The following is a 23,903-nucleotide window of genomic DNA, read 5'->3' as shown; positions in this document are numbered from 1 at the left end:
AGTCAAAAAACTAAAGCTGAATCCAATTCACTCAGAAAAATACTTAAAAGCCTCTTCAGAAGGCAGCTGAATAAAGGCGAGGGATGTTTAAATATACTGACATATGCAGACATATATTTATGAATTCTAAAGTAATACTGGCTCATTTCAAGCAAGCTTCTCGATAAGGTATAACATTCTAATCAATGTCCTGTATGTGCTACAGTACTATTGTAGATCTGACTTACAAATACTGAAATGGTTCACCATTAGGTTTCTCTTCTCCAAGTGTTAGCATTAATACATTTTCCTTAAAAAAAATACATCATCAAACCCAAGGCTTATTGCTATTCAACCACAATTCTCTACTTTTTAAGCTGTATACTCCCCTCTCAATTTATAATCACATACCAGCTGTTTCACTTTCTGTAATACACAATGCAGGGTGCCATCTATTGAAAACTGAATACACAGACTAACTAGTAAAAGAATTAGCTGGAGAGGGAATACATAAAAAGAGGACAGTAACAAGCAATGGAGTGAATGCTTCACAGCTCCACAGGAATTCTACCAGTGATAAAATAAATGGTTTGATTTGTTTAATTCAGTCATAACTTTAACTAAGGACCCAACGGAAAATAAAGCACAATAAAATCTGTGATTAATAAGTTGGCATAGAATTGAGATCTTCCATATTACAAACAAATATTTAAAGTACATTCTGAAAAATCAGGCTTATAGTTTAAAATACAATAATGAAGAACAGCAAACATTACATGCTATAAAGTTTTCATCCAGAACTGGTTTGCAGTAGAAATCTAAACTGCACTATGTTTTAGGAGATGAAAACATCAAAGCTATCATGTCCTACAAATAGCTTTCCAAATGCTAGTTTTGCATGTCATGCAGCGGCAAAATCAAGAGGTAAAGCACTTCTGCTGCATGTGCCTTGTCATGACAAAGAACACAAAACTACATTAATGTAAATAGTAAAAATCTGCCAAATCCATCCTCTCAGAATTTCTAAGTATCGCTGTTTGCTTATACCTGAAAACCTTTCCTCTCACAAGATGTGAGAAAAGCCACAGAAATGTAAAAAAAAACCCCAGTCTGCAAGGGTCCATTATCATTTTGCCAGCAATTTCATTTGAGAAAGGATTACAAAAAAGCAGCAAAGTATTCAGAGATGTGATTGTCAGAACCTGCTGAAACGTTTTTCTGCATTACAGCAGGTGGACATTGCTTTCAGAAGTTCCCATGGACTTCAAGTAGGTATAAGTGAAATTCAAGCCTGAAGTACATACATAAACCTAAAACAAAGTATTTTAGTGAACTTTCCTTCATTTGAAAAAATAAATAGGCTTTCCTCCTTCTAAAGTATGAAGGAAAGAGTTAAGTTTTCTTAAAGGGAGGAATAAGGTGCTGTTTATACCTCACAGAGATAAACAGTAGATCATTTTCCGACAGTGAAGTATTTAACTGTTCAGCTTTTTAATAGTCCATATTCTCTGCTGTACACTAAGAACAGTTAAAACAACTATGTGCCCTATTCAACTGAGATCAAGGGTAGAAAGAAAGCAATCTAGGGGGCAATTTCCGATTAACGACAGCTTTGAAATATATAGAAGCAATTAATATCTAAATGAACTGAAATTTGTGCCAGCATATCCAGTGTCTACACCTGTTTAAATTCCTGCCCTTTCACAGGAGAAGTGCCTTGTGCACATTCCACAGTATCAGGAAGAAAAACTGACAAGAGAGAATGTCTTAAAAAAGACTGATGAGATACCCCATCGAATATATTAATCCTGTCTCAAAGATCTTTGCAAAGTGGTTGACTGAATCATTACAATTCTTTGGAACGTACAGTACTTATTAGAAAGATACCTGATGAGGACCTCTGATGACTGTCCCAGCAGCTTCTGAAGATGAAAGAATTACTTCAGGTACACCCTGGTCTGTGTGCTTAGGTACAAATGTGAAACCAGTGTCTGTTGTTTTTAAACATGTTTTGTCATGGGTATTTTCTATGGACATGTTTGCATAATCTGTGCGATTTGTTTTGTCAACAGTAGTTAAACTTTGTAAAGCTGAGGTCATGAGATCAACTCCATGAGCTTCAAATGAGTTAGGTTCCAGTTTACTGAGGTTAACAGCACGGTCTCTAAGCTCCAGGTTAAAATGATGATCTTGAAGCATGTTTTCAGCTATACCAGTACAAGGAATTGCTGGTTTTTCCTGAGTGCTCTGCAAGAAAGCAGAGTCATTGTCTGTAGGTGGAAGCTTGACATTAAATTTAGAAAGTGATTCTATAGAGGAGTTGTCCTCATCTTGGCCCACTCCTCTTGGTGTGATAGATGTGATGCATGATGCACCTCTATTTATATCCTTTATAACCCGAGGCTTAAAAAGCTCTTCTGCTTGTTCATCAGTTTTATCAGTACACTGTATCGGCATGGAAAACTGTATTTCTGCAAAGAAAGAATGAAGAAAAAATTAAATAGTCCACTGAAGTATAGTTATTAAAGGCATGGTGTTGGGGTATTTTTCCTGAGAGGTTCTTGATAGTCCTTACTGGCTTTCTAAGCTTTACTTTTTCTCTTTGAAATCAGCTTGAGGCATAGCTCTCTTTCACAAACATTAGCTCTGACACAAAACTATCATAACAGAAATAAAAGGAGGTAATTCTGTTCTAATAATTGTATTTCTCTTTGACTTATCACTGTAAACATTTTCCTTTTATTGAAAATTATGTTGTCCCATACTCTTTAACACATACTTGCATATATTTACTGAAGTGTTCTGGCAGAAATAGAAGCTGGAACCAAAACCATTTCACATGGTGCCAAGAACATGCTAAGCACCATAAGCACAATTTTAGAAGGTATTCAGGTACCAAAATCCCACTGGTTTCCAAATTTGATAAATACTTAAAACTCGGTAACTATTCAGAACTGGGACCAAATTTTCCCTTTGAGAACTCAATTTTGTAATGACAGGACAAGGGGGAATAGCTTTAAACTGAAAGAGGTTAGATTTAGACTAGATATAAGGAAGAAATTCTTCACTGTGAGGGTGGTGAGGCACCGGAACATCTTGCCCAGAGAAGCTGTGGCTGCCCCATCCCTGGCAGTGTTCAAGGCCAGGTTGGATGGGGCTTTGAGCACCCTGGTCTAGTGGAGAGTGTCCCTGTCTGTGCCAAGGGGCTGGAGCTGGATGTGCTTTAAAGTCCCTTTCAACCCAAACCATTCTGTGATTCTATGATTTTCAGCACTTTATTAAGAAAAATGGTAATAATACACATGGTTACTCCTAATCAGGTGAGAGAATAACTTCAGTACACATTTACTGTACAGCAGCCTTCTGACATCACTCAGATATTGTAGTAAAGTGGGCCACAGAATAATAGAAATCAAGCAGATTGAATCTTTATCATGTATAGCTTTTCACACTGTTGAGGTTAGGCACTTATTTAAGGAAAATAAATCCATTCTGAAATAAGTTGCCAAGCACTCACCCCCCCAGATTCCCACCCCTAAATAATAAATAAAGTTTAGTACTGTACAATCAGAATATAACCATACAGTTCAGACATAGCAATCTGAAGCCACAAACTCTACATGAGCACTTAAGGTAAAAAAAGTTTAGTAATTATATAACCTAAATAAGAAGCAAGTACTGAAATCAGCATCTCTTGCTTCAACCATGTAAGTTTGGCAGGTGTTTCTTGAGATCACCTAAGCATCTGATCCTGCTAGCTTGTAAGGAATACCAATAATAGCTTACATTCAATATAACGTAAGCATTAGCAAAACTCGACATTCAGGATCTCTTCCAGTTGCAATAAAAATCAAGCCTTTCTTTTGTTTTCAGGAAGTGTTGGATTAAACTCCTGTCCCATATAACAAAACAGCATTCAAAAGTCTGCACAAGGAAGTCCAGAAAATAAGTCCTCCAGCTCTCCTCAGTCCAGCAGTTTTCCTCTAACAGACATGGGGCTAGAGACATTCATAACAGACATCTTTTGAACTGACAGCTAAATTAAAAGCAAGCAAGTGCTGTCATTCACACAGTATGATGGAATATCACATGTAGTAAGTGCTTGCCTCTCACTCCAAGGGACAAAACAATTACAAGAGCCATTGATGTGATGACTGTCTTTTATAGCATGTGATTTGGAGCATTCGTCATAGAATGCCAAAACTGGCGGTGCGTTTTCTTGGTGAAATACTGAGCACCATGTGAACAGACTTGAAAAAGGCAGATGGTAAACAGTGGAAGTACTTCTATGTATGTGTAATTTACAGTATTTTCAAATATAAAGCAAAGCTTTCAAACAGTTGAATCACAATAAGAGCTTAAGTATGATATTACCAGTTTCAGGTTCTGGCTTTATCTTAAATTTACTCAGTTGGTCTGTTTGTTCTCTGGCTAGCATACATATTCGATGCCACTCTTCTTTCATGTCCTGGAAAATAGTCTCCACATTCTCCCTGGAAGATCAAAATTGTAAATCAGTCAACCAATTCAGGTTGTTGTGACCTTAATCTAGTCACACCCACAAACCAGAGAAAAACAATAGTGTAAGCTACTTTTCTTGGATACCTTGTTTCTCGACATATGTATACATATTTTTGTTTTCCTCAGTAAAAGCAAGCAGAAAAGGGAAAAGAAAATCTCATCAAAGAGCTGTTTAGTCATATCACATACACATACATTTGAACTTAGGGCCTGACTCTTCAACGACCCCCCCTCAGAAAATCCAGCCTTTACATTTCCTTCAGTTCTCTCAGGTATTTTGTGGAACAGCTTATCTTTCACAAGGATACTGTTTCCATCTCATTATAGGGAAAATAAGCTGCTGATACTTCTGCAAACATTAATTGTTTACCATTCTTTTCTGTGCATTTCAGACTTTGCAGGACAAGGAATACACAAGCATTTATTACTGCTTCTTCCTTCTCTGTCTACCTGACATTTTGAAGAGGGACTTGTGAACTCATTACTTCTTTATTTTATGCAATATCACATGACTTTCCCTTTTATTTTGATTTTTTTTTATTATATCTTTTCCAGAGTATCATATGGACATCCCGTATTTAGTTATCTGCACTGAGAATAGAAAAATAGTTCTTCATGCTAGTGTGAGTTTTATTTGCCTAAAGGCACTAGGTTATTCAGTTATTGATGCATCCATAAAATTCCATTGCAAAATTTTGATAAACTTGCTGAGTGATTTATATTTCTAAGCACAATATAATGGATGATATAAAATGGAACTTCAAGGATGAAAAAGTGAAGTTGGATTTGAGTTCTTGTTTGCATCTTTGTACCAGAAGAGCTCAAAAGGGATTTTTCTTTGATTCAGTGAATTGTTTTCCTCTTTATTGCCTATTCATATATATCAGGAGTGTCATGGCTGTGTTCTTACTTCCATTGTGTTTCTCTTTCTGAGGACATAAATGTCTATTTGTAATTCATTTGAAAAAAATCCCAAATCTACAGAAGGAGTTAAAGTTGCTACTGTTACCACTTACATTCTGACCCTTTTTCAGGTGTTTGATAAATAAAGAATTAAAAAAGATTCTTGTCACAAGTTCCTAATCAGAGCTTTAAAATATACATATGATTAGATGAATCAATCTTAATTTGCTAGACTTTTGTGATACTATAATCTTACTAGTGTAAGATTACCAGTAATCTTACCAGTCACATACCTCTTTCCAAGCAAACAGTAAAGTAAGGGAGTTACTGGAGAGCAGGGAGACAGAAGACAGGTAAAGGTTTTTTATTTTTAAATCAGTATGAAGACAAAAAGTCTTTAAGGACAAAAAAGTCTTTATCACATCACAATCTTATTCCTCTCTTTCTTATCATAAAGCAGTAGTGACTCAGACTAAAGATCATGTAGTTCATCTGCCAAAAGCAGATGGCTAGTCAAGAGTATAAGAAGACAGCAAGAACTGGTGATACTTTTCCCTAATACTCTCCTAGCTGCACCTTAAAGAATCTTCAACTTGACCTCAGCAAAATTGTGAAAAGTGGTATTACTGCCTATCCTGTGAAAAATGCAAACTTTAGACTTTGGTCAATACTTTCCCCAAAACACAGGCAGAAGAGGGAATACTGGCTTAGGAAATACACTGCTTTTGGTCCCTTGGTCATAGCAAGGGCTGGCTGGCTTCAGCTTACAGATAAACCTGATTTTAAACTCTCTCACTTAGGATGGCTCATGCTGACTATTGTACTTCCTCCTGGCAGCGCAGCAGGCTCCTCTGCTGTGCTGCCATCAGTTAATCTGTTACAGTTGTACCTTCCTGCTCTGAAGAGAGTTAATGCTTACCCAAAACCCAGCTTTAACATCCACTGCCGTTTCCCAGAGAGTTTAACCTCCTGCTGAACCAAGTGGCTATTTTTCTTCCTCTCAACTTATCCCTACATACTTGCAAAGCCTCAGCTATGATTCCATATAGTTGCCGGCTTTAACACCTTCCCACATTGGCTCTTTGACCTCTACTCCTCCCCCGCCCCACCTCCCCATTCATTTTTTAAGGTGCTGTATAGAAAACAGGGAAATAGCTGGTCTTATTTAATAGCAGAAAAGACAAAAGCAAATTTCAAAAACCGTGCTACAAAAGCATTTACCTTTCAGACACAGGTGAAACACCAGAGATCCCTAGAGATAATTCAGGCTTATCTGGAACAACTTTCTTACTTTTCACCTTGAAGTAAAATATGAAAATATTGATCAGCGGTAAGCATATTAATTTTGCTCTTCACCCTGATCTGAATAAAAATATAGTGGGATCCCTCACCTGGTCCTGGAACCTCTCAAAACTTTCACAGAATTACAAAAGCATTTTTTTACAGTTTCTGTGAAATTCCTATTTTTAGTTTAACTCAGCAACTCATTGTGGCATTCTTCTGCTCACATTTCCCTGAAAGGAAACTGGTTCTAAGAATATTGCTTGACTGTAATTCCATTTCAGTCACATATAAGTTAAGATTATGTATTGTGTATAAGCTTGCTAGTGAGGTATTTAGCTACTTTAGCTCTGAAAAACCAATATATTCACTGAAATTTTCAATGAGCACATCACAAGCCGGTATGTCAAGAGTTCTAGATGTTTTTTAAGTAAGTTATTAACTTTGACTACCACCTTGTGGCTCATTCTAGTATTACATAGTTTAAAATCCAGCTATCCCACAAGGACAGAATAGCACTCTGGATGCTATTCTGTAACCAAAAATAGAGTGGCATAAAAACGAAAAAAACAACTCAATCTTGGTGAAAACTCCCAATGGAAAATTACAAAACAGAAATGCTAATCTGGTGTTTTCACAAATACTAAATTTTGAGGACATAACATGAAATAATTAACACACAAAGCAGCCAATATGTACTTAATAGTTTGGTGTTCCCTATGTGCTTTACATACTTTAACGATTTCCAAGTAATTATATGATGCTTAAATTTAAAATGATTTCTTATAATAACTAGTATAAACATGTTTGAAAGAAGAAATAATTTAAAAATTGTTGGGTTTTTTTTTTCATTTTATCTCTATATGGTTTTGTATCTTACCTCCCTTTTATCTTCTGGCATCTGTATATCCTTTTGTGCTTCACTTAATTCTTTCAATTTGCTTTTCAGACTTCTTATTGTATTTTCTTGGTTGGAAATAATAGATATCAGCTTCCTTTCCTTTTGATTATTTTTGTCTTCAAGTTGCTTCAATTTCATGCTCTCAATTTCTAACTGTTCCTAAACAAACAATTTTAGAAGCACCAGTACAATTAACAGAACTGAGTCTTGTGGAATAGCACTGTTCAGCAGTGTAGAATAAGCTAAATTAAGCTTTTGCAACATAAATGTCAGTCTTATTTATGACATTAATAATTTTAAACTCATAGTAAAGACCTTCTACCACTACACATAGTGGTAACTCATCATAGATAATTACTCAAAAGAACTGTATGTTCTGAATTTCTGAAAGTCATATTAGTGTTTATAAGAAATAAAGACACTCACTTGGTTTACTTACTGTATGATTTACATTAACATTTTATGTACAAGATATTGTATGTACAATATATAAAATAGCATTTAATTAATTTCAATCTTAAACAATTTTGAAGAAGGTTATATTCTGCTTAATTTTTGAGCAGACCCAATAACAGAATCATAGAACCACAGAATCACAGAATATTGCAAGTTTGAAGTGACCCAGAAGGGTCATTGAGTTCAAGTCTCTGCTCCTTGCAGGACCACCTAACACTAAACCATGTAACCAGGAACACTGTCCAGAAGCTCTTTGAACTCTGACAGGCTTGGTGCCATCACCACTTCCCTGGGAACCCTGTTCCAGTGACTGACCACCCTCTGGTGAAGAACCTTTTCCTAATGTCCAGCCTGAACTGAACTTCCCCTGACACAGCTTCATTCCACTTCCTTGTGTCCAATTGCTGGTCACAGAGAAGAGATGAACACTTCCCCTTCTCCAAGCTGAACAAAGCAAGTGACCTCAGCTGCTCCCCATGAACTGCTGCCCTTGAGCCCTTTCTCCATCTTGGTTACCCTCCTCTGAACACGCTCTAATAGTTTGACATCTTTATCTTTCACTGAGGTGCCCAAAATAGCACACAGTACTCAAAGTAGGGCTTCAGTGTAAAGTGAAATAAAAAGCAATGGCTGACCCCAGTTTAACTATCCATATAATTAATGGAACTTTTATGTATGTGGGCTTTTTGGTGGAATGAAGAATATAGCGTATTTTTTTTTAATATGAACAAAGATAGTCCTTGGATAATTTTCAAGAAACAACTTATGATAAAAAACTGTAGCTATGAAAACCTTATAGTTGTCAGTTTATGAAATCTATAGAAGTACTCATCTTGATTTGTATCAAATGTTATAAAATGTGGCCTGAAGCCTAATGTCTGTCTCTGAAAGAGAAGTAAGCCCAGGGGGTTAACTCTGCAAGAACTATAAATAAAAAGCAGTGATAAACACTCTAGGCAGGTAGGGCAAGTTAAAAAGGAAAGCAAATCAAGTGTTTTTTCAGGAGCACTTGCTTTATTTACAAATGGGACCTAAACTGGGTGAGGTTGTGCATTTGGCAGTTAGGTAGGTAAGGACTACTCTTCTAGACAATGACAGCCATGTAGGGATGTGTCCAGAGCTGGTCTACAGAGACACTGACTGGGTGGTTAAGCATGGATGTGTATATGCAGCTGATATAATAGTTTAGCCTCAAAAAGTTATACTAGCTGGATGGAAAAAAAACCCAACCCTACAGAAAATGAGCTTTGAAGGCATTGGTTTTTTTATTTCAGTCTCATTTGTGACTTTGAATAGTAAACCTATAGTAAGAGCTTCAAAGCAGCTCCAGACTTGGATGATATCTCAAGGGTCCATATTAAGTCTCTTCTGCTCAGTAGGTTCAAAATTGTCTAAAAACGGGATGTTTGTATCCCAGCAACTCCTTAATCTTAACCCTTTTTCCATGCTTTGCAATTCCAGCAGGTGGTGTAGGGAATATATGTATAGATCATGAAACGCTTTCTACACTCTTGTAGTGTAGAATCTATATACATCATAGTAGGTAAGAATCCAGGGAAGCAGTTAAAAAAGAAAATTCAAAGAACAAAGGAGAGAAAAAGGAGAAAGACTTTTTTTTTTTTTTACATATAGTTCTGGATAAAAACCAAGCATAGATGACTAAAGATTTTAGGCTAAACAATCATAGAATCATAGAATGGTTTAGGTTGGAAAGGACCACAAGATCATCTAGCTCTAACCCTCCTACCATGGGCTGGAATGCCTCACCCTAGACCATGTTGCCGAAGGCTCTGTCCAACCTGGCCCTGAACACTGCCAGGATAGAGCATTTACTACTTCTCTGGGCAACCTCTTCCAGTGCTTCACCACTCTCACAGTGAAGAACTTCTTCCTTATATCTAGCCTGAACTTCCTCTGTTTAAGTTTGAACCCATTATGCCTTGTCCTATCACTACAGTCCCTGATGAAGAGTCCCTGTTCACCATCCTTATAGGCCCCCTTCAGACACTGGAAGGCTGCTATGAGGTCTTCATGGAGACTTCTCTTCTCCAGGCAGAACAGCCCCAACTTTCTCAGCCTGGCTTGGTATGGGAGGTGCTCCAGCCCCCAGTCATCCTTGTGGCCCTCATCTGGACTTGCTCCAATAGCTCCATGTCCTTCTTATGTTGAGGACACCAGAACTGCACACAGTTGTCATATGTCATCATCTATAACTGATGCTAAAGCAGACAGATTTCTGAAATGGCACAAGAAGAACACTATGAAGAATTACAATACTATGAGGCACAGAAAGTTGAAAGCAAGTTAAGGAAGTATCTGATCCATGAGAACAGACAATCATATCAAGTGCTGTGGAAAAAAAATACAATCTGTGTTAAGAGAAGATGGAGACATGCATAAAAGTATGCTTAACAAATCTGAAGAAAATTATAGCAAGGCCATATGCTGAACATAGTTTTATAAGTATACCTTTTCCATGTTCTTTAAAGACTACATTATAGTATGGGGAACTGCTTTTTGCCACTCCAGGAATGGGCAGCGATATAGTGTGGGTTCACAGACCCCAAGCTACCTCTCAGCAGTTATTTGGTCACAGGGTTCCCAAACATTAGAATCAAAGAATAGTTTGTGTTGGAAGGGACTTTCAAAAGTCATCTAGTCCAACCTCTCCCTGCAATGAGCAGGGACATCTTCAACTAGATCAGGTTGCTCAAGAGCCCCATCCAGCCTGATCTTGAATGCTTCTGGGGATGGGGCATCTACTACCTCTCTGGGCAACTTATGCTAGTGTTTCACCACTTCATTGTAAAGAATTTCTTTCTTATATCTATGGCCATTCGATGGTCAAATTTGATTTCCTGTTTAAAAAGCCAATGGGATGCAGTTTGTCCTTTGAAAATGATTTGCTGGAAATCCAAACACCCAGGAAAAAGCTTATGTCAAAGATGACACTTGCCCTTGAAGAACAACTCTGCCTTAAAGACAGTAAAATAACTCACTGAGCCTGTGACACAGCATTAGTCTGCACACACATAATTTATCTATTTGTGACTATTACAGCTCCAAGTAACGTGAGCTTCTAAAACCTTTCAAATAATTGGATGGACTGCAGTAATGGTTCTCTTTCCTTTCTCCTACATTCTCCTGCAGGAAGTTGGAACAAGAAACAACGTGAGAAGAGCCATGCAACATGTTGTAATGAAGATATAGCAGTACCTAACTGATGTAAATCATCATTCTCACGCACTGTCAGGGTACACCACCAGGAGAAACACTAGAGAAATGACTGCACTTTTTAGGATCTTTCAATAATATAGCCCTTCATAGCTTGATGATCCTACAGTTTCTAGTACTGATTGAGTTTGGATATTTGCAACAATGTGGTAAGATTTATAAACCGGCTGAAGTTTATAAAGTGAATGCCATAATGATTAAGTATACCACACACACTATACCTGCTCAGTTAAGTACTTGATCATACAATGGATTTTTTAAACATGATCAGGTTACTCAGTTTGGCCTTGAATTCTCTAAGGATAGAGACTACACAACCTCTATGGTCAACTCTTTCCAATGCCTGGCTGTCCTCATGATGAAAAGTTTTCACGTAGGTCAAGTCTGAACCCTTCATGTTTCAACTACCCATTGTCTCTCATCCTTTTGCCATGCACCACGGCTAAGACCCTGGCTCCATCTGCCTGTTAACCTCAGCACAGTTATTAGAACACTACTAGCTTCCCCTGAAGCCCTATCTGCTCCAGGTTGGACAAGTCCAGTTTCTGCATCTTCTTCTCACAGGGTATGTACTCAAGCTCCCAACTACCTCAGTGGGGCTTCTGCTGAATTCACTCTAGTTTATCAATGTTTTTCCTGTACTGGAGGTTCCAAACTGCATGTAATGTTCTAGATGCAGTCCAATGAATGCTGAATAAAGTGAGATATACATTTCCCTGGGTGTGCTACCTGTGCTCCTGTTAACACAGTCCAGGAAGCTGTTGCCCTTCTTTTCTGCCAGGACACACTGCTGGCTCATGTTCAGCTTGCTGTCTAACAAGACCTCAGCTCCATTTCCAACAGAGCTTGTCCACAGCCAGTCAGTCCCCAGAGTGTACTGCTGCAAAGACAGGTCCTTTTATTTTTAGTGTTTCAATGGCTTCCCAGAATAAACAAATTGTCAGATAGCTTCAAGAATACTATTCAACTGATGTACTGCAAGTAGTCTCAAGGAATATTAACTGTAGCTTTTAACAGTTTAACCACAAACTCTTATTATTTGTATTAAACAGATGAAGCAGTAAGAAAAAAGCTATCAATCCAGAATTTCTTATACTGGGTAGCAGGGTCTAATTAGTTCTACATGAACATGTTTTCTTGTCATAACTACTGACTTTAGTTTCATGTTTTATGGAGTTTACAAGGATTCTGATGTCTGATTTTGTACTAAAAATAGCATACAGAAGAAGATTTACTTTACATTGTCTAATCTTGCTTACTAAGGTTTTCTGTTCGCTGTGTAGCTTCAGGTCCGAAACAGTAACCAGATCTATATTCTACTTACTTAATAAAGTTTGGCCAGGCTGTACTCAAAATGAGACAGCAATTTAGGTCTCTTTGGTCTCCTCAAGCAGGTGACTGAAAAAAATCTGATAATCTTGTATATGGTTTGGTACTGAACACTAAGCCAATCTGGTCCACTCACCTATTTCAGTGAACACGAATGTGAATAAAAAAAAAAACCCACAACCCAACCCCCCCACCAAAACATTTTATAACACACTGGCAACAGTTTGACAACAGCAGGTAAAATACACAACTATGGCCACCTACTAGAGAACAGAAAAGCTGACCCTTCCCTCATTTTAAACTTCTAAAATTTAAGCTCTAACCATGCACTTATTACATTAAATCCAGGATTTCTATTAACTTCACTGGAGGACAGTCCACTGAGAAATCCCATTAAACTCAGCAAAAGGCAGTTTTGAAAGGTATTGATAAACCCAGGCACTTCCAGCCATGGGAGAGACTCTGAGTTTTAAGGAAGAACATGAAGAAACAGCAACATTTTAACTTAAAGACTGCAATCACAATTTATTATCTGGAGCTATAATTTTTTTAAGTCTGAAATTTTTGGTGGAGAAGCAGAATAAAGCAGTTAATGCAGTAGAGGACAAGCTATAGACAAAACTTATTTTAGAGCAGAATGTGGATAGAATGTTATAAGAAGAATACAGGATTTCAAAAGAGCTTCCAAATTTCAATAGCTGAAAATGGCCACTACTTTATTGAATTAGATAAAAGACAACTATACTGTGTCAGTGAGAGGATGACGGATTTCTGGACTAACAGATATCAAAATATGTCTGGGGAGAGAGTATGAGGAAACATGAGGCATTGATGGTAGAGCCTTTAATAAATTCCCAGACCTTCTTAGTAATAGTTTCTATGTATTTATTAACTTTCAAGAGCTTTCTCTTCCATGAAGTTGTCCAATTTTCCCTTGAAGCAGGAAGTTCCACTTGACTAATTAGCCTGTGAAGAAGCTGTTTTTATTTATTTTACTTTTACTTCATTTATTCAGAAAGAGAAATGGGTACTCTCAAATTATCTTGATGTGGTCCTGGTGATTTGCTACTTGTTCGTGTTTCCCAGCTTGTTCTGTACATTTATTCCATGCAGTTTACCTTTTTATCCATCATATGTAAAAAATTATACATTGAAAAAGCGCAAAAAGTTGGCAGCTGCCATAAGTGCATATAAAGCATTTATAACAATGCAATTATGTTTCCACCATCTTCAACAGGGATTATATGGTTCTCCTCTCCTGAGTTTATTGAGTAACACAAGGACTTGGGTACAGAGTCTGCTGTATATCTCCATAGCCAGCTCACAAATGGCATGGCCAAGACACAGCCAGAGCTAACAGAAGTGTGTGTACCTCTGCTGTGCTGTCTGGACATCTTTGTATCACTCTTACCAGGTTAGCAGAAGCTTACTAGTCACAACACCAAACATTAGGATCCTCCTTATATCAGAAGGATGTTGCAAAGATATCCACATGCCTCTGCAAGAAGCCAGCCTTGATCCAGTCAAACATATTTTCCCTCAAAGCCCCATGTTCTCAACACTTACGAGTAAGAGAGCTCCTACATTCTGAGTAACAAGAACATAGAGGAGGCTGGGGCAACCTGACTTTGCATGGGTTTAGATCTCTACTGATCCCCTCTGAAAAGACCTTATTTTTATAGCACTATGTTATAAACTGTGGGTTTAATTGCAGACAGACTGTATGGTTGATTCTGTATCAGAAATATTTCTGTTCATGGTACACATGAAGCAAAATCCAGATGAACTACCTGTTGCTGAGAGGTAACTGCAGTAACTGACTACACAAAGAAATGCAGATAAAAACAAATAACCTACATTCCATTATGAAAAAGCCCTTGAAATAATGATTCCAGATTCTCATGCATTGCTTTAATCTTGTGTATAGATCATATAATTTCTGAGTGTTTTCCCATGAGAAGAGCAGATAATACAGCTTATTTTCTCCTATTCATTATATAACTAAGTTATTTAAAACTATTGTTCTTGAGCAAGCATTCAGAAACAAGAGTATGAAATACCAGACTTGGTCAGGTCTGCATGTGCAATTGTAAGACATAATTATTATCCAACTAAAGACACAGAAATACGAAACTAGGCAAAGGTGATTCATCAAAGAATTAACCCTTCAGCTGTGTTGTATGCCAAATAAACGCAGAGACTGGGAAAGAAATTGTATCTGTTGATTACAGATTTTAGTGTGGAAAAATTATATAATACCTTTTTTGTTTTTTTTTTATAAAAAGGAGTGTATATAAATCTTTGGTAACAGTATGTTTAACATGTTTGCAGAGGCTTAGTCTCAAATGAGATTCCTTCAAGACAATTAAGCAAGCATCAGCAATCCAATGAAATTACTTTTAAATTAATATTTCTGATAAAAAAATAATTTCTATGAATTTAGCATAATTAATTTGTTTATAGCTTGGGTTTAGGAAACAAATCCTGAAATGAATTCTTTTTAAATCTAATGCCCGATTTCCTATAAGGGTCTTTTTATGACTCTTACAGGGTCTCCGTTATGCAGATTCATATTAAAACATCAGAGATTTGGTGTTACAAGACAATTCTTAAACAACACAGCAGGATGACCTAGGATAAGAAAAATGCAACTTAGTGCATCTCTGTCCCTGTCTTTTTTCAATATGCAAAATCCATTCAAGGCATTTCCCATCTATTCTGCACTACTGCTTTACTCTCATGCCTGTTACTCTCAACAGGCTGTAGTGACAGTATTAGTGCAGGGAAGAGGGGCAGAAGAGAAATTGTACTAAAACTGGTTATTTAAAAAAACCCCAAACAAATCATTAGCATCACCAGAACAATGGCTACTTCATTTTTCTCTCTACCACTTTTTGAGTGCAGATTCTCCATTCCTTGCAAAAACACACAGGCTGGTTGCAATGTGAAGAGCTCTTTTGAGAGAAAGAGAAGGCCCCATCTTGACCATTGGTTTTGGCAGGTTAAGAAATAAATGAGCAAGTAAGTTCCTACTTTATGATCAAAACTATTCTAGGGAGCTTGATGGCCAAGCAGTGATTGCCCCGGGAAAGATTAAAGGTAGATGCTTAGTTCACCTAAGGAGACTGAAGTGGCACAACACTTGTGCACTTCAGGTGAGGATCTTGTACTAGAAAACGTGCAGTAAAAATCTCACTTCTCTCCTTAGGTTCTCATAGTATAATCACAGCACAAATGTGATCTTATGTTAAACACACTGCAGGCAACCATACCTTCAAGAGTTTTTCTCTTTGCTTTGCTGCATTCAGCTTTTCAGAGAGCTGCCTTACAGACAAGTTGGAGGTTTCAACGTCTTCATGCATTGGAATGTAGGGGTGTACATTACCTTAAAAAAAGAAACAAAAGCAGCTGATTGAGCTGACTGACACTACATTTTTCCCCAGCCAGCTTCTATCTAAGCAAAATTAAAAGAAGCTAGGCTTATATTGTTCTCTATTTTCTTTGAGCAAGCTTTCATATCAAACGAGCAAGAGAAGTCCAATTCTGTGCTAATAGACAATGCAAGATTAAACCAGCAATAAAGAATGTACATATACGCTTGAAAATAAAAGCCAACCACTTTGCTAGTATTTATGAAAACCATGAGTGTTAGGCTAGTGTGAATAAATATTTAATGAGCATGGCAGATTAACACATGGTTACTTTGACTCTTTTCTCTTATTTGTGTAATACAGTCAAATAGTGGAAAATTATCCATCAATGACTATTTGATTTGAAAGAGAATTACTTGTTTGTAAAGCTTGGCTATCCAGTAAGATTAGCATCACAAGACTTGTCAAACAGGAAAACATATAATCACAGCACTCACATCTAGAATAACCTGAGCTAAGCTTAGTAACAGAAAATTGTAGAATATGTAACAAATTTGGTTCTCATTCTAGTGAACAATTTGAACCCATATTTTCATAATTTTTATTGTCTTCAGTGTAAGCAGGTTCTACCTCTGAAGAAAATCTCACAATTTCCTGAAGAGGATAAAGAGAGACCTCAGAAGTGTTGCATTTTATAAATAGATTTTGAAACTGCACATTTGTGTTAACTCTCATGTTCACAGAAAAGTACGATACTGCTTTGAGAGATGTATATTGTAAAAACTGAAGCAACAAAGTCAGAACTACTCATCAATGCAACACAGCATAAAAAGAAAGAACATGCAAACTGGAGTACATACCTCTATTAGCATTCAGAGCAGCTAACTGTGATTTCAGTTTTGCAATAATGTTGCTTTGAAGCTCTATCCTTTCCTGCTGTTCACGTATTTGCTGCATGTAGTTTTCTGTCTGCAAATATAATTTAATTAGCATTAATCTTATTCTGTTTTGACTAGGGGTCTCCTATTTGGCATATAAAAATCAGCTCTGATTTTTGAAGATAACTGTAATTGTGTGAAAGCCCAACTACAGTCACCTTTGACGAGTCCATATTTTTGAGACTACACTTATTAGAAAAGTTATCATAGGAAATAAATCCTGATTTCAGTAACTGCTTCAACTGTGGCAATTGTAAAGGATAGGGTAACTTTTAAGTCAGGATTCTTCACGTAGCCACAGAATACATCAGGTTTAAAATTGGAATTTTAGTATGCTTCAGAATGCTGGTCAGTTAGTTTACCTACAGAAAGATGCAATTCTCTTCCCCCATATCTTCTAACAAATAAATTACATAAAAGTAGGCTTTCAAAAAGATAATTTTAAATGGAAAACAATCGTGCTTATTCCATGCCACAAATATTTTGTAATTAACTTTAACTGCCTATGAATGAGTTTTGCCTGTTCCTTTGAATGTAGTAACTTTTTTTTCTAACCTAGAAAATGGGGGGGGGAAGCAAGCAAGCAGCCCATTCTTCATCTAGCTATACTCCATCTCATGCTATAAACAGGCCACACAGAGCCTAGTAAGACTGCTCACATTCCATCGAAGTGTACAAATACTGTTAGACAGCCAGTGAATTGAACAAATAGTCAGGTGGCAGGAAGATACTAGTATTCAAAACCTATTATTTCATTAGCACATGCCTAATGTTGCAGTTATAGTAGTGCCAAAAACAAGCAAGAAAACTTGTGAAGTCCCAGGAAGGAAACTTACAGGAATCCACTGAATTTTCCTGAAATTAAGAATATGTCTATTACTGAACAGGTCGTGACCTGGGACAAGACTTGGCATTATTTTCATGTCTATTCATAGTTTATCCATACTACTGTCTAATTCTCAAATCTCAGTCACATTTAAATACCACAGCCCCTTACTGCCCAATGTGTTTGTCTGTAAAGCAGGAAGGAAAAAAAAAATCTAGAAGCAAATTGTATTTTAGAAGGCCAGGTAGGAGCTGTGCTGTGAGATTTTATTAAAAAAAAGAGAAAAAAAGTGATCAAAGAGCAGTACACTCCAGCAGCTACAAGAGACCTCATGAAGCAGAAAAATCACTGAGAAGCAAATTGAAAATGTACAACAGCAATGTCTTGTCAACACTTCTGTACAGAGCACAGACATGACAGCTAAAACAGATAGAAGAGAAGATGCTTTTGACAGCCAGTGTGCACAAATTATTCCTTGAGTCAGATGGCAGCAACAAGTTACCAACTAGAAGATCTGCATGACAACCAACCATCCATCTGTATCAAACACCATCTGGCCGAGATGACTCTGGCTTCTGTGTGCTTGACATGGCTCCCAGCTCTAGAGACTGGCAAAACAAGTGGCCTATTGGTAACTTAAGTAGTAAACTGTTAACAACAGAATTGTGGACAATCCAACAGTGTGTGAAGGCCACACAATGAACAGAGAAAGTTACTAGAGTAAAGCACTGTACAAAGGTAATTAAAAAACCAGGGCTTTGGATAAAAAAAACCTGAAAAACACCACAAAAAAATTGTCCAACTAATCATAGAATCAATGCTTGAAAAACTACTTTTGTTCTCTTTTGAAGTTATAAAATCCAGCTAGTGAAAGTTTGATTAGGACAAAGATTTGAACTTGTAGTAATATTTTATGAAAGGCTTTAGTTCCTGATTTTTGAACCAGAGAAAATGCAGAGAAAGATCTTGCAAGCATTTCACTTAACACTGCTTATCTCATACATCTCCAGTTTTCTTCTGTAGACGTTAGAATGGCTGACATTGTACTTCTTAGGCAGAAGTTTCTTTCATGTACTGTTAGATGACCCAGGTGTATTAATTTGACTGGTTTTCCTTTAAATAATTAATAATTCATCATAAGAGACAGAGTTTAAAAGATTCCCAAACATTCTAAAATATGTTGCCTTTGATTAAGTTAGTTGCAATTTTCAGCAGAAAACATATTGGTATGCTACTTGTACTTGTTAAGTACAGAAAATGCTACAGATTTGCACCAGCACTGCTCCAAGAGACTATGAACATAGAAAGACTGCACACTGGCTGACTGCACACAGGACTGATTTCATAATTGTTCTGCAGTGCCTCGGCTAGTTTATTTTGCCATGCAAGGGGATAGCAAGATTGTGCCCAAATATCAGAATATTTTCTAGTAGACCTTTTCCTGCTCCCAGTTTTACTACTGCTTCCATAACTTGACACTCAGTATGGCTCATCTGCCCCTGAACAAAAGGCCAACCTACCAGTTCTATGGAAGTATCAGAAAGTCCTGCAGCATTAAAAACGTTCGAGCCTTCCTGCAGCAGAGGTTCCATTGCTGAGCAGAATACACATGATCAAATGAGTATGACAAAGCCCAAAAATGACAGCTCTGCATTATGCTGGCATACATGATGAGAAGTTCTAGAAGATTTTCTGCCTGAAGTAATGTATTCCACAACAGACAAAGTAAAAATTCAGAAGTGTTCCTTAGTGGTCAGAATGCCTCTAGAATCTTTCTACTACTTCACAGTTAAAGAATAACTGTTCAGATGATTATTTTTAAAAATCAATACTTATAATAATTTTAAGGTGAATTTGCTGTAAATGTTTCAACACACAAACTCTGTTCTCCTAATAGCTTGCACAGTGCTTAACCCATTAGAGTCTTTGACCTTCACATCAAGTAAACTAATAGTTCATATGGCATATCTTCCCATTAACACAAAAATGATTTAATATAAGCTATTTAATATTTTTTAAAGTAATTTTTTATTAAAACAAATGAAAATTTAAAAAAATACTTCATTAAAGTTAGGTAAAGTTATATACATCATTGCTGTTCATATTAGACTTCATTAATCCTCCAAAACAGACAACACTTTTCTTACCTTTAAAACAAACAAACAAATCCCAAACCCATAAATTAAATAAATTAAATGTCAAAAACCTGAAACCCACCTACTACATTCACAGCCTAAGGAGTCACCCTGCAGTATACTGGCCTGCTTTCAGAACAGCAATTTCCAGATGCACTTGTGAATGGGCTTCATAAGCTTTATTAAGTTGCTCTCCAATTTTGTCCACAATTCCCAATGTTGTTTCATCACTGAAAAGATGGTCAAGTTCATAGACCTGAAAAGTAACCAGAAAGAAAAAGAAAGAATGCTAAAACCCACAAATGCATAACTAAAAGCATATATAACATGATTTGTATCAATATCAAATTCAAGTAGTATGTGCAGTATGTCTGCACATTAACTCATGTAACAGTTTGAACTATAGCTCTGCTCACCTCAAAAATTTCACTTTAAGTCCAGGTATAGATTTAACCAAAAGCTAAATAAAAGCAGATTAATTTTGGATGTACAAAATGTGTAAATGTATGTGTGGTTACAGTATTTGAGCACTGAGACTTAAAATTGATGTAGATCACTGATTACCTGATTTTATGGCATTTCCAACAATTTCATGCTTACTCAATTCTGAAAAAATGGCACTAAAAAAACCCCCCAAACTCAGCTTTTGGCATTAAGTCATAAAAAGATAAAAGCTCAATAACATTACATCACATGGACCTAAACTATTCTATGCCATATTTGAAAATGGCAATACAAGCAACACTACAAGGTGAATGAAGACATCTTTTATCTAAAAATTGGTAGTACAAACCAGTAAGAATTAGCAAGACTTCAGAACTTTTCACACAATACTATCCACTTTTTACATTTTATGAACAATTTCAGTAACAATTCCTGAAGCTACAGCTCATGAACTTTGACACGTAAGACTACAACACTGTTAAATGTCATGGACTTCAAGTCAGAGTGAACTTTGCAAACACAGGTCCTTTGCTTCTACAGTAATGTTACATGAATGTTAAGATTAAAATTTATCATAAGTACAAGAGAGGATAGGTTAAGTGAAGTCTCAAAAAAACCCAAACCCTAAACCCCCCAGGTGTCAGCATTAAGGAAAAAAAGAATTAAAAATAAAACATTAACCAAAAAAACCCAACCAACCGCCCCCCTCCGCAATTCACATCACCTCCCCTGATATTTAAAGATGGTTATCTCACAGTACACAAGTATGGACAGCGACTATCATCTTTCACTATCCTCTGGGATTATTCATAAACCACAGATAATGTTAAAGTGGTGCACTCAGAAAAAGATAAGCCAAGCAAGAAGGGATGAAGATAACTTTTCTTGGACCCTGGTCAAAATTTTAAGGATTGCAGCTTGGAGGATTTTTCACGTTTCCTTGCTCTTGAACATCTTCCATATCATAATGCCTGAATACAGAAATGTGGTTTGACTTTGCTAAAAGGTGCAACAGACTGCTGTATGGATGTTGCACCATTTTGTCCTGCAAACTTCAGTCTGATGTGTGTGTACTGCAAAAGCAATTACATCTCACCTCCAGTGTGGCTGTACTTTTAACAGTGGCAAAGTGAATTCTTTAACAGCTTGGAATCATCTAGGGATCCTGGCACTTGTAAAAATTTACCTAGTAAATGCTGATATCCTGTATGTATAAAAGGTAACTTGAAAAAATTGTTGCAATGGAACTTAAAAGACTCTGTTCAGCTTCTAGCATGGGGAACAGGGTTCAGCTCCATATAACTCATAGAAAATGAAGGCATTACCTTCATTCATGCAAATTCAAATATCAATTTGAAAAACAGTATTTAAAATTTATACTTAACTTCCGGCCTTTTACTTATGGATTGATTAAGACTATGAGTATTAACAAAGAGTTCTGCTCTTATCTGGCCTGCTGGCACCATGGGTAATTGATCCAACAGGCAGACTTGTAGCACTGCACCCGATTTTCTGCTTTGTCAGGGAAAATAAAGAGAATGGTAGCTCCCTGAAATCCAGACCCGATGCAGTTGCAAAGGGGCAGTAAAAATCATTACTAGTGACACTTTTAGATGGAATTGTAACTGGGAGAATTGGTCCTATATTCCCTCATAACCTAGACATTCATTTCTGCTTCCACCTCACCCTCCCCTTTGTTCCAGCACAAGCAGCTTTACTGCAAACCGTATCAGCAAACTAATCCGTTTAAAACTAAATGCTAGAGGTATTTTTGCTGTTAGTTTTAATGCAGATCAGTTCCACAGACCACTTCAAAAGGCATGGTAATGCACGGAAGAAGCACAGGTGCAAAAACATTAGCAAAAAGTGAACACAGTGTTCAATGTTCAAAAAAAAAAAAAAAAGCTGTGTTCAATGGCAGCACTGGCTTCAAAACTGTAACATGAAGTCACAATTATATAACAGTGATGCAAATCTGCCTTGCCACAGCGAGGGATACTCCTGCCTTACCTCATCTCTGGCCATGTATTTTTGCCACTTACTTGTACTGGTATTAGTATTCCTATGCTTACACAGCTGAGTATGCCAAAGTAACTTCCTCAAAAAAGCAGCAAAAATACCCCTAAAAAAAAATCCAATCCCAGAAGTAAAACTGGATCTTGCTCACTGCGCAGCTGCTGGAGCACTACTATCAACACAAGCAGGCAGTGGGAACAGGAGCCTAACCATGGGCAGGACTGCAGTAGTCTAGATTTAGATTGGATTAAACTACTCTGTAGTCACACCCTGAACTGCCTGCTGCTGGAATAAATAACTGCTATCTATCTCACATCCAGAACTCCTTGCAGTTAGAAAAACTGGCTCCTTTTCCTGCTTTTCCTTCACAGGCATCAATATTTATCAGGGAATTTGCCAACTGTTCCTTGTCATTTACCCTTCTCCCTACATCCATCCAAACCAAAACCAACAAACAACCCCAACAACCCTAAAATAAAACAACACCCAAAACAAATATCCCGACTATTTTAATGAGGCTTAATTATGCGGTATCCATAAAGCAGCTGGAACATATTCAGGCCAAAGTTAACAACTCTGATCTTTAGACACTGACACTCTAGATCCTACTCATTAGATCCTAAAGACTTTCACAATTTAACAGCAATATGTAGTCAGAACAGATGCAGCAATACAAAATGTTGCATTTATTGTAACAGGGACAGAATTAGAGAGAGATTAGCTCCAGAGTTTGTTTGGTGAGGGGGGGCAAATGTGAGTACCTGTGAATGTTGAGTTGCCAGAGCTATGGCAGTAAGAACTAGAATTTCATCTCTGAGTGAACACTTTAAAGCAACTGGTTATAATGAACATTGTAAGACAAACTTTTAAGTAAACAAATCCAATGAAACCTGCAGATGCTTGTGAAATGCTTGCTTCAAATGAGAAACATTTTGCTGACATAGGTGGAAAAAAAACCCCAACAAACAGTAATATGAATTTTTCTGTGAGTCAAATGCCAAAAGAGCCCCAACACAAAGATTAGCAACATACTGCTGCATACATCCTGAAATCCCAGCTCCACAGATCATTGAAGAGGCACATTCTGAGTTTTTCATAGTGCCTCAAAAAACACCTTAAATTCCAAAGAAAGAAAGTTTTAGCTAACCATGTGTATATACACATTCATACACATGCCTACCTCTCATAGGTTTACATGAGAACACAAATGTCATCCAGAAGCAACTACTTCGCTACATATTTCTGCTTTCAAAACAGCTTCTTCGATGGAAATATTTTGCAAGTTACACTGCCATCATCTCGGGACCTGGAAACCTGTTGAGGTAATAATTTGTGAGAGACTGAGCGCTCACTGCACTTCGGTATTTGGTGTTTCAGTTTTGGTTTGTTTTTTTGTGTTTTTTTTTTTTTTTCTCCGTCTAATGGACGACTTTCCCGCTTTGCCCGGCTTCGGGAAGATCCGGAAACCCCTAAAGCCGGCAAGAGCCCCTACTGCCGCCCCAGAGTTACGGCTCAGAGGGCGGGTAGCCCCCACACCCGGGGAAGCAGCCGGTGATAGCAGCGGCGCTG

At 37.2% G+C, this 23,903-nt stretch overlaps 1 protein-coding gene across 4 annotated transcripts in view; it reads right to left on the bottom strand.

Annotated features, from left to right (window-relative positions):
• The window catches only part of TANK (TRAF family member associated NFKB activator), a 29,000-nt gene that overhangs the window by 4,636 nt on the left and 461 nt on the right, over positions 1-23,903 (bottom strand). The window contains exons 2-10 of one of the 4 annotated variants that reach the window (XM_061451757.1): positions 23,515-23,648; positions 19,957-20,130; positions 19,260-19,333; positions 16,836-16,944; positions 15,877-15,989; positions 7,565-7,744; positions 6,625-6,701; positions 4,354-4,472; positions 1,867-2,450 (exon numbers count right to left, since the gene is read on the bottom strand). In XM_061451757.1, coding sequence (XP_061307741.1) covers positions 1,867-2,450; positions 4,354-4,472; positions 6,625-6,701; positions 7,565-7,744; positions 15,877-15,989; positions 16,836-16,944; positions 19,260-19,331 — 1,254 coding nt within the window. In that variant the 5' untranslated portion in view covers positions 19,332-19,333; positions 19,957-20,130; positions 23,515-23,648. Of the gene's footprint in view, positions 1-1,866; positions 2,451-4,353; positions 4,473-6,624; positions 6,702-7,564; positions 7,745-15,876; positions 15,990-16,835; positions 16,945-17,749; positions 18,126-19,259; positions 19,334-19,956; positions 20,131-23,514; positions 23,649-23,903 lie in introns of those variants that run through there. The other 3 variants (XM_061451776.1, XM_061451766.1, XM_061451747.1) reach the window with 3 other exon arrangements.

The sequence above is a fragment of the Pezoporus flaviventris genome, unplaced genomic scaffold (assembly GCF_033815535.1).
Source record: "Pezoporus flaviventris isolate CSIRO_AGI_PZ_B2104156 unplaced genomic scaffold, CSIRO_AGI_Pfla_v1 ptg000001l, whole genome shotgun sequence".
Classification (NCBI taxonomy): Eukaryota; Metazoa; Chordata; class Aves; order Psittaciformes; family Psittacidae; genus Pezoporus; species Pezoporus flaviventris.
The sequence above is the reverse complement of the archived record's forward strand: the minus strand, read 5'-3'. Positions and strand labels throughout refer to the sequence as shown.